At 44.5% G+C, this 11,897-nt stretch overlaps 1 protein-coding gene across 1 annotated transcript in view; it reads left to right on the top strand.

Annotated features, from left to right (window-relative positions):
• Positions 1-8,030: 8,030 nt before the first annotated feature.
• Positions 8,031-11,897, top strand: part of LOC311111369 (mucin-5B-like) — a gene marked incomplete at its 5' end in the record, with an annotated part of 31,057 nt that continues 27,190 nt past the window's right edge. The window contains 5 exons of the mRNA XM_084154086.1: positions 8,031-8,052; positions 10,576-10,837; positions 10,966-11,080; positions 11,533-11,623; positions 11,717-11,823. Coding sequence (XP_084010212.1) covers positions 8,031-8,052; positions 10,576-10,837; positions 10,966-11,080; positions 11,533-11,623; positions 11,717-11,823 — 597 coding nt within the window. The remainder of the gene's footprint in view (positions 8,053-10,575; positions 10,838-10,965; positions 11,081-11,532; positions 11,624-11,716; positions 11,824-11,897) is intronic.

Below are 11,897 nucleotides of genomic sequence, written 5' to 3'. Positions count from 1 at the left end.
TTTGGTCTGGAGTCCAAATTTGAGATTTTTGGTTTCAACCACTGTGTCTTTGTGAGACGCAGAGTAGGTGAACAGATGATCTCCGCATGTGTGGTTCCCACTGTGAAGCATGGAGGAGGAGGTGTGATGGTGTGGGGGTGCTTTGCTGGTGACACTGTCTGTGATTTATTTAGAATTCAAGGCACACTTTACCAACATGGCTACCACAGCATTTTGCAGCGATATGCCATCCCATCTGGTTTGCCTTGGCGTGACCCTGGACAACACTCTGTCGTTCTCCGCTAACATCAAGGCGGTGACCCGATCCTGTAGGTTCATGCTCTACAACATTCGCAGAGTACGACCCTGCCTTACACATGAAGCGGCACAGGTCCTAATCCAGGCACTTGTCATCTCCCGTCTGGATTACTGCAACTCGCTGTTGGCTGGGCTCCCTGCCTGTGCCATTAAACCCCTACAACTCATCCAGAATGCCGCAGCCCGTCTGGTGTTCTACCTTCCCAAGTTCTCTCACGTCACCCCGCTCCTCCGCACACTCCACAGGCTTCCAGTTGAAGCTCGCATCTGCTACAAGACCATGGTGCTTGCCTACGGAGCTGTGAGGGGAACGGCACCTCCGTACCTTCAGGCTCTGATCAGTCCCTACACCCAAACGAGGGCTTTGCGTTCATCCACCTCTGGCCTGCTGGCCCCCCTACCTCTGCGGAAGCACAGTTCCCGCTCAGCCCAGTCAAAACTGTTCGCTGCTCTGGCACCCCAATGGTGGAACAAGCTCCCTCACGACGCCAGGACAGCGGAGTCACTCACCACCTTCCGGAGACATTTGAAACCCCACATCTTTAAGGAATAACTGGAATAGGGTAAAGTAATCCTTCTACCCCCCCTTACCCCACTCCAAAGAAAAGAAAAAAATATATATTGTAAAGTGGTTGTCCCACTGGCTATCATAAGGTGAATGCACCAATTTGTAAGTCGCTCTGGATAAGAGCGTCTGCTAAATTACGAAAATGTAAATGTAAATGTTTGCGCTCAGTGGGACTATCATTTGTTTTTCAACAGGACAATGACCCAACACACCTTCAGGCTGTGTAAGGGCTATTTGACCAAGAAGGAGAGTGATGTAGTGCTGCATCAGATGACCTGGCCTCCACAATCACCCGACCTCAACCCAATTGAGATGGTTTGGGATGAGTTGGACTGCAGAATGAAGGAAAAGCAGCCAACAAGTGATCAGCATATGTGGGAACTCCTTCAAGACTGTTGGAAAAGCATTCCAGGTGAAAATGGTTGAGAGAATGCCAAGAGTGTGCGAAGCTGTCATCAAGGCAAAGGGTGGCTACTTAGAAAAATCTCAAGTATAAAATATATTTTGATTTGTTTAAAACTTTTTTGGTTACTACATGGTTTCATATGTGTTATTTCATAGTTTTGATGTCTTCACTATTATTCTACAATGTAGAAAATAGTAGAAATAAAGCAAATCCATTGAATGAGTAGGTGTTCTAAAACTTTAGACCGTTAGTGTACATTTAAATGATAATTAGATTAATTATTGTATTGATTCTGAATCAACATTGAAAGACCCACCTAAACAGGAAAACAGCATTCCTGTGAGATTAAAAGTTTTCAGTAGAACAGGTTGGGTCAATTTAAAAGGGACCCCATTGCCCAAAGGCCTTAATACTAGGACTGTTTATTAGTTTTACCCAGCTCCAGGCACTGTATACTTGCTGCCTAGTCATCAAAGAAGGAACTCTGAGCTCACAGAAAGTGGGTCATATGTATAACATAATTAGACCAGGAACAGTAAAATACCCATGAAATAATATAATGGTCAAATAAATAAGCGAACGTATTTTTTTTATGTAAACATTTATCAAACATGGTGTTGTTGGGGAACTGCTCTTTACTAGCCTATATAGCCGATAAAACAGAAAACATATGTTGCTCAACTGTGTGCTCCACACTGGATAGTTACTCCTGAGTAATTTCTCCCACTCTATTCAAAATAAATATACAGTGGGGAGAACAAGTATTTGATACACTGCCGATTTTGCAGGTTTTCCTACTTACAAAGCATCTAGAGGTCTGTCATTTTTATCATAGGTACACTTCAACTGTGAGAGACGGAATCTAACACAAAAATCCAGAAAATCACATTGTATGATTTTTAAGTAATTCATTTGCATTTTATTGCATGACAAAAGTATTTGATACATCAGAAAAGCAGAACTTAATATTTGGTACAGAAACCTTTGTTTGCAATTACAGAGATCATACGTTTCCTGTAGGTCTTGACCAGGTTTGCACACACTGCAGTAGGGATTTTGGCCCACTCCTCCATACAGACCTTCTCCAGATCCTTCAGGTATCGGGGCTGTCGCTGGGCAATACGGACTTTCAGCTCCCTCCAAAGATGTTCTATTGGGTTCAGGTCTGGAGACTGGCTAGGCCACTCCAGGACCTTGAGATGCTTCTTACGGAGCCACTCCTTAGTTGCCCTGGCTGTGTGTTTCGGGTCGTTGTCATGCTGGAAGACCCAGCCACGACCAATCTTCAATGCTCTTACTGAGGGAAGGAGGTTGTTGGCCAAGATCTCGTGATACATGGCCCCATCCATCCTCCCCTCAATACGGTGCAGTTGTCCTGTCCCCTTTGCAGAAAAGTATCCCCAAAGAATGATGTTTCCACCTCCATGCTTCACGGTTGGGATGGTGTTGTTGGGGTTGTACTCATCCTTCTTCTTCCTCCAAACACGGCGAGTGGAGTTTAGACCAAAAAGCTCTATTTTTGTCTCTTCAGACCACATGACCTTCTCCCATTCCTCCTCTGGATCATCCAGATGGTCATTGGCAAACTTCAGACGGGCCTGGACATGCGCTGGCTTGAGCAGGGGGACCTTGCGTGCGCTGCAGGATTTTAATCCATGACGGCGTAGTGTGTTACTAATGGTTTTCTTTGAGACTGTGGTCACAGCTCTCTTCAGGTCATTGACCAGGTCCTGCCGTGTAGTTCTGGGCTGAATCCTCACCTTCCTCATGATCATTGATGCCCCAGGAGGTGAGATCTTGCATGGAGCCCCAGACCGAGGTTGATTGACCGTCATCTTGAACTTCTTCCATTTTCTAATAATTGCTCCAACTGTTGTTCCCTTCTCACAGAGCTGCTTGCCTATTGTTCTGTAGCCCATCCCAGCCTTGTGCAGGTCTACAATGTTATCCCTGATGTCCTTACACAGCTCTCTGGTCTTGGCCATTGTGGAGAGGTTGGAGTCTGTTTGATTGAGTGTGTGGACAGGTGTCTTTTATACAGGTAACAAGTTCAAACAGGTGCAGTTAATACAGGTAATGAGTGGACAACAGGAGGGCTTCTTAAAGAAAAACTAACAGGTCTGTGAGAGCCGGAATTCTTACTGGTTGGTAGGTGATCAAATACTTATGTCATGCAATAAAATGCAAATTAATTACTTAAAAATCATACAATGTGATATTCTGGATTTTTGTGTTAGATTCCGTCTCTCACAGTTGAAGTGTACCTATGATAAAAATTACAGACCTCTACATGCTGTCACACCCTGGCCTTAGTTATCTTTGTTTTCATTAATAATTTAGTTAGGTCAGGGTGTGACATGGTGAAGTATGTGTTTTGGGTTTGTCTAGGGGTTTGTAGGTGTATGGGGTAATGTCTTGTCTAGGTGTTTGTATGTTGATGGCTGCCTGGATTGGTTCTCAATTGGAGACAGCTGTGGTTTATTGTCTCTAATTGGGAGCCATATTTAAGGCAGCCATGGGCATCATGTGTTTGTGGGTAATTGTCTATGTTGAACGTTTGTTGCGTGTCTGTGCACTTACGTTATTTAGCTTCACGGTCGTTTGTTGTTTTGTTAGTTTTGGATAGTGTTCGGTTTCGTGTTTTTCCCTCTTCCATAATAAAGAGATGTATTTTGCACACGCTGCGCCTTGGTCCGCTTCTATGCTTGACGATCGTGACAGAATTACCCACCATCAAAGGACCAAGCGGCGTGTCCAGGAGCCAAGGGTCTGGACATGGGAGGAGATTTTGGAAGGTAAAGGGTCTTGGACTTGGGAGGAAATCCTGGATGGGATGGATCGACGGCCATGGTGTGAAACAGTGGAGAGGCGACTGAGAGAGGAGCAACGGCGTCAGCAGGGCCATCGTCGGAAGGACGAGAGGCAACCCCAAAAAGTTTTTTGGGGGGGGCACATGGCTTGGGCGGCTGGGCAGCAGGAGGCTGCCACAGGGAGACGTGGAGAGAAGGCTACCGGTTTACGGGAGCCATTGGCGAGTAGAGGGAGGGAAGCAGTTGAGGCACGGCGTAAGAGACTGAGGTGTGTTACCAGTCCGGTCCGGCCCGTTCCTGATCCCCGGTTAAGGCCAGTGGTGTGTGTTCCCAGTACGGACCGGCCTGTTCCTACTCCACGCATCAAGCCCACGGTGTGCGTCGCCAGTCCAGCCCGGCCGGTTCCTGCTCCACGTACGAAGCCTACGATGAACGTCGCCAGCCCAGCCCGGCCTGTTCCTGCTCAACGCACAAAGCCTACGGTGTGCGTCGCCAGCCCAGCCCGGCCTGTTCCTGCTCCACGTACGAAGCCTACGGTGTGCGTGGCCAGCCCAGCCCGACCTGTTCCTGCTCCACGTACCAGACCCACGGTGTACGTCGCCAGCCCGACCCGGCCTGTTCCTGCCACCCGCACCAAGTCCACGGTGTGCGTCGCCAGTCCAGCCCGGCCGGTTCCTGCTCCACGTACTAAGCCTACGGTGTACGTCGCCAGCCCGACCCGGCCTGTTCCTGCCACTCGCACCAAACCTACGGTGCGCGTCGCCAGCCCGGTCCGGCCTGTTCCTGCCACTCGCACCAAACCTACGGTGCGCGTCGCCAGCCCGGTCCGGCCTGTTCCTGCTCCCCGCACTAGCCCTGAGATGCGTGTCCTCAGCCCGGGACCACCAGTTCCGGCACCACGCACTAGGCCTTATGTGCGTCCCCAGGGTCCAGCATGCCCTGTTCCTTCTCCCCGCACTAGACCTGAGATGCGTGTCCTCAGCCCGGTACCTCCTGTTCCGGCACCACGCACCAGGCCTATAGTGCGTCTCGGCCGGCCAGAGTCTGCCGTCTGCCCAACGGCGCCTGAACTGCCCGTCTGCCCAACGGCGCCTGAACTGCCCGTCTGCCCAACGGCGCTTGAACTGCCCGTCTGCCCAACGGCGCCTGAACTGCCCGTCTGCCCAACGCCGTCTGAACTGTCCGTCTGCCAAGCGCTGCATGAACTGCCCGTCGGTACTGAGCCTGCAAAGCCGCCCGTCTGCCATGAGCCTTTAGAGCCGTCCGCCAGACGGGAGCCGCTAAAGCCTTCCGCCAGACAGGAGCCGCTAGAGCCTTCCGCCAGACAGGAGCAGCCGAAGCCTTCCGCCAGACAGGAGCAGCCAGAGCCTTCCGCCAGACAGGATCAGCCAGAGCCTTCCGCCAGACAGGATCAGCCAGAGCCTTCCGCCAGACAGGATCAGCCAGAGCCTTCCGCCAGCCATGAGCAGCCAGATCCGTCAGCCAGCCATGAGCAGCCAGATCCGTCAGCCAGCCATGAGCCGTCCAGCCAGGATCCGCCAGAGCCGTCCAGCCAGGATCCGCCAGAGCCGTCCAGCCAGGATCCGCCAGAGCCGTCCAGCCGGGATCCGCCAGAGCCGTCCAGCCAGGATCCGCCAGCCAGCCAGGATCCGCCAGAGCCAGCCAGCCAGGATCCGCCATTCAGTCCGGTGCTGCCCCTTAGTCCGGTGCTGCCCCTTAGCCCGGTGCTGCCCCTTATCCTGGTGCTGCCCCTTAATCCAGTGGGGTTAAGTTGGAGGGTGGTCATTTGGAGGAGGCTACGAAAGCGGGTAGTGACTATGGTGGGGTGGGGACCACGACCAGTGCCAGAGCCGCCACCGTGGACAGACGCCCACCCAGACCCTCCCCTAGACTTTATGCTGGTGCGCCCGGAGTTCGCACCTTAAGGGGGGGGTTATGTCACACCCTGGCCTTAGTTATCTTTGTTTTCATTAATAATTTAGTTAGGTCAGGGTGTGACATGGTGAAGTATGTGTTTTGGGTTTGTCTAGGGGTTTGTAGGTGTATGGGGTAATGTCTTGTCTAGGTGTTTGTATGTTGATGGCTGCCTGGATTGGTTCTCAATTGGAGACAGCTGTGGTTTATTGTCTCTAATTGGGAGCCATATTTAAGGCAGCCATGGGCATCATGTGTTTGTGGGTAATTGTCTATGTTGAACGTTTGTTGCGTGTCTGTGCACTTACGTTATTTAGCTTCACGGTCGTTTGTTGTTTTGTTAGTTTTGGATAGTGTTCGGTTTCGTGTTTTTCCCTCTTCCATAATAAAGAGATGTATTTTGCCTACATCAATCTAACCTTTAGTTACACTTAACATTAAGCTGTCGCCCATAAATCGTCATAGTTTGTTTGAGTTATTCAGAGAGCTCATCAACTTGCACTGTATAATATTACTTCTGTTTGCTGAATTGAGTTTACTCTCAACCTCAATCTATTTACCCAGAGCTTGTGTAATAATGGTTCTATACAAAACCAAGTATAGCTATGACGATAGAACAGTCAAATACGCAACCCAGAGCTGCTAAAATCATCAAACATTGTTGAAGCCTTAGGGTAAGGTGGAACCGCACATAGCCTCTGGCAAGACCTAGGTGGGGATGGGTGGGGAAAGATGGATAGGCTATTCAGTCAGTGAAGGCTTTGTTTGGTAAGAAACAACCTGGGGTGTAGACACAAGAGCATATACCATAGCCTAGGCAGTGTGAAAGACATTTAAAGGCTGGGCCAATTATCAGTCATAAATCAGTCAATAGCATTTCAGAAGAGCGCCCTAGGTACGGTAGTGAGGTTTGAGGTCTGTCTGAATTCCGGATTGACACTATGAATATTCCATTGTCCAATGTAAAGATGAGTCAGATATGAAAAATACTAACCTGCAAACCTGCAACAGATTTTTCCCTATAGCAGATTAATGTAGACATGATCATATGCAGATATGATAATTTCACACAGAGGTCAGCTCTGTCAGCAATGGATCATAAAATCCCTGAGGCAAGTTAGATGATTGACTTAATAAAAAAAGGCAATTCTTCAACAAATGTTGATCAACTGACATCACAATATTTAATGTAATGTGTTACATTCATAGCAGGAAAAGCACTGAAACCAAGCAAGATTTGGTTTGATTAGAACACAGAGCTGCCAAAATGAAGGAAACACCAACATAAAGTGTCTTAATAGGGCATTGGCCCACCATGAGCTGCCAGAACAGCTTCAATGCACCTTGGCATATATTCTACAAGTGTCTGGAACTCTATTGGAGGGATGCAACAACATATCTATCATGACAAATCCCATCATTTAGTGTTTTGTTGATGGTGGTTGAAAGCACTGTCTCAGGCTCCGCTCTAGAATCTCCCACAAGTGTTCAATTGGGTTGATTTCTGTTGGCTGACACCCACCCACATACACACGACCCTAAACATGGTGGAATGTAAATTGCTTCATTAACTCAGGAACCACATCTGTGTAGAAGCACCTGCTTTCAATATACTTTGTATCCCTCATTTACTGAAGTTTTTCCCTTATTTAGGCAGTTACCTGTACAATGGTGGTAAATAAATGAGTGTCAATGTAAAATGAAATATAGAAAGGCATGCAGGTATAGCAAACTTTTAGTTAAATGTTTACTTTTGGGTCGTTTAGTGTGATATTTATGTTTTGTAAAAAGAAAATGGAGCATATTTACAGTATGATGAGACTAAAGTGAGGGTTTGAAGGTGTGTCTAACCTTAACAATAACCATACGCCTTAAAAGGTTTGACAAAACAATTAATATGTTACATTTTCAAACATGAATTTGGAAAACAGTGATTAACATTATATTAGTTATAATAGTTGTGAAGAAATGCACACCAGTGTGTCAAAATTATTTTCAAAACAATAATGGATGACCTTTCGTTTTTTAAATCAGGATGCAGTTCCTGGATCAGCTTGGTGAGTCACACTAGCCTACGAATACTAACTATGAATACTATTAGCCTGATCGCTCCTTTGAGCAACAGTGGAGAGACAAACATTTGCATTTGGACAGTGTGTGCTCAAGATACTGAGCCAATAGAGTGAATTAATGTATTATTAATTTGTTACACATTGCCTGAGTTTAAGATGGCCATGGAGATTCACAATTTTGTTCTATCAAACCTCACCACTTATTTATTATGAATGTATCTGTAATTATACATTAAAATATACATTACATAAAGAGAAACCATCTATTGTGTTGTGGACACCAGGAAGAGTGTCTGCTGCTTTCGGGATAATGGGGATCCTAATAAAACAACAAATACCAAATGCTCAAACCACTGGAGTGGAGATGCTGCCTGAGATAAATACATACTGAATGAGGAAGGAAGGCACCAATCTATGTAAATAAGGAAATCACATAAGACTACTAAGTAACTTCTCTTATGCAATATTAACACCTGAGTTTATAATAAAAATATAGGTACACAGATAATCACAATAATAGAATACTTAATGAAAATAGCTAAATCTGTATGTAAATGCTCATGATTAGTGGACTGAAGAACCCTCATAAGACAGAACATCAGAGTCTTAAAGTCGTCATTGAGTCATGTTTAACCTTTGGCCCCACCTCTGTTTTAACCTTTAAGGTCCTTCCTCAAATACAGGTGGTTATAAAGACCTGATCCATCCTAAGCACCTCTCTCATATTACCTGTGGAGTACCTGTTCACTACTCACAGGATCACCATGGGGACAACCAAGGATATACAGATATGGACACTGATATGCCTGGCACTACTGATCAGATCAACACAAACAGGTTGGCAGAATATTAATTAACTTGCATAAATCAGAAACTGTTCTGATTATTATTATAATATCATTATTATACATTTTTCAAAGTCTGACAAATCTGTAAAATCGACGTATTATTTCATAAATCAGACTGATTGTTACATACAAATACTAAGTATTCAGGACAACACCAAATTATTATGATTATTGACACTTGGAATGTATGTATGGAAGAATGTAATCAACAAACAAATCTATGTTAATTCAGCAGGTCTATAGGTTTAAAAGCTGTAACCACAAGTTTAGTTTATAAATATACCCTCAATATATAATTAGGTGACTTTCAGATTTGATTATATACAGTATATATATCTTATGTAAAATCTCATTATCAAAAATAAATATGTATTAGCTATTCAGAAATGTACTAACACACAGAACATTGATTACATGTATTATACATGCATTTTGAAGAATTAGGCAGTAGGCATACAGTAGCAGTTTTTACGCAATCAGTAATAACGGTTTTCCTGTTTTCTGCTTCAGGGCAGCATACACATTTACTATGATCATATGATTACATTATTCATTTAAGTTTTCATCCTATTTCTGTTTCTTATACACATTTGTTTATGAGATTGTTTCTGTCTAAATTTGAAAATGTTACACATTTGTGGTGAAAAATCTGTAACCTTATAGAAATCGTTATCATTATTGATTGTTATCATGAGTGGTTGTAGCATAGTTTATAGTGTTATAAATACATAAAGCACTCCCCCCACTGAGTGTGTGTTAGTACCTTTCAACAAAAATTCAGATCGGGAACGAAAACAAGAACAGAATACAGACAAAACTAAAATGTATATCGTTAAAATAACAGTTGTGGTAAGTATATCTGATATTACTCAAATAATACTGACAGGAAACATCAGATGCCTAAATATGTAAAATAGGAACTGAACTGTCATCGGAATTCAATGTGTTTAGTTTACAAAGCAGACACTTGATTAAGGAATCTTCAGGCCCGTTGTATGTGTCGGATGACCTGTCAGCCAGGCCTGAGCTTTCCAAAATCTTTGACCCCACCTACGCGATTCATAGAACATCAAAGTAGTTCAGGCACAGAAGATTGACCCTCAAACATTGATTTTACAATTATTAGCCCCCTGCAGCTGTGTGGCTCAATTGTCAAGTGAAACAAACTGCCACATTAACTATGCAGCTTTTGGTAAAGTAGGTGCTCGATTTAATCTCTATCGCCACAAAGGCAGACTCCGCGAACGCAGGAACATTCCCTTTAAAATTCAATTGCACGATAGCGCTGAACTTCGGCGATATGGATCGAATGGAGCCTTAGGTCCGCCGTTAATATTGAATGGGTCACATCATGCCTCAAATGTCCCTTCATCTGGGACATACTGCTGTGCAAATCAAATATACTTCTAAAAGTGCAGTGCGACAATCTATATCTGCAGTGATTGAATTCCATCCGTAATGTACATATAATATTGTAAAATACTCATGAATTGCTTTTATTTCAGTGAGCCCCACCACAACTGTAACAATCATCCCGACAATAACCACGACAATACCCACGTTTTCAGGTAAATGTCTGACAGAATGCACACCAAATAAATGACTGGGTATCCATCAATAAGCTAACAAGGAACTGACATTTGTATTCCTTGTCCCTTAGGAGTGAATGCCTCACACAATGACCAGGTCTGCAGCACATGGGGTAACTACCATTTCAAGACCTTCGACGGGGACTTTTTCCAGCTCCCCTCCACCTGCAACCATGTTGTTACCTCACTGTGTAAAAGCAGCTATGAGGCTTTCAACATCCAGATGAGGAGGCAGGTGGTGGACAACCAGCCAACCATTAGCAAGATCACCATGAAGCTGGATGGTGTAGTGGTGGAGCTATCCAAGGGTGTTGTTGTGGTCAATGGACAGACGTGAGTTTCCCTGTCATTTAACTGATACGCCATTCTGCAAGCACCTCTCTTGAGGATTTAATTTTTTACATTCTGGAATTTAATACAAATGTATAGGATGACCTTTAAGCATCTTCTTCCTCCTGAAGGGTGACCCTGCCATTCAGCTTGTCTGGTGTCAGCATCGTGAAGACTACATCCAATGTGAAGGTCATAGCCAAACTGGGGCTGGTTGCCGTTTGGAACAAGGATGACTCCCTAATGGTAAAATACCTGCTTTTCTAATACTTAATAATGTTACATTTTTCTTTAGATTAAAAGCATATTCTTTGTCATCAATGGCAATGATCAGCAGTTGATCGGGAGTGAGAGACACCTATTTTTGGCTGCACCTTGTCTCATGTTGGTTGAAGCACTGTCTACTCACCTCCTGATATGTTAACATTGAAAGGCAGAATTACTTGAAGAACGAGGATGAATTAAACAGGATCTGTGAAGATCTATAGGCTATACACACACAGGCTCATACTCCAATGTTTATTTGATGAAGTGTTTGCAAATATTTGTAGATTTGAATGAGATTTTCACTCCCTAATACAAAGACCAATAAAAAGAAAGGTTATAAACATGGAGGATAGCCAAGACTGAACATGTGAATGGCGCTGAATAGGATGAGATTTTTTTTACTAAACACATTACATCTGGACATTCTACAGATTGAAATGAACGAGAAGTACAGAAACCAGACCTGCGGACTCTGTGGTGACTTCAATGAAGTCCAAACATATAATGAGTTCATCATCAATGGTAAAAAGAAATCTGAAATTGCCCAAACTATTGAAATGTAACTACATTACATACTGTAGGTGGAACTAATTGTCAATGTTTGTGTTGTTGCAGGTGGGGAACTCTCTAGCTCTGACTATGGAAACCTCTGGAAATTGGATGGCCCTCTGGAAGTCTGTGAGGAGCCTATGCTAACTTCTGCAGAGAGTTGTGGAGATGAGGTATGCATTTCAAACAACAGAAGAAGAATACTAAACAATGTTAATAGAAGTTAGAAATGGCAATCAATCCATGT

The sequence above is a fragment of the Coregonus lavaretus genome (assembly GCF_964263955.1).
Source record: "Coregonus lavaretus genome assembly, chromosome: 37".
Classification (NCBI taxonomy): Eukaryota; Metazoa; Chordata; class Actinopteri; order Salmoniformes; family Salmonidae; genus Coregonus; species Coregonus lavaretus.
This window is presented reverse-complemented; position numbering and strand designations above follow the sequence as displayed.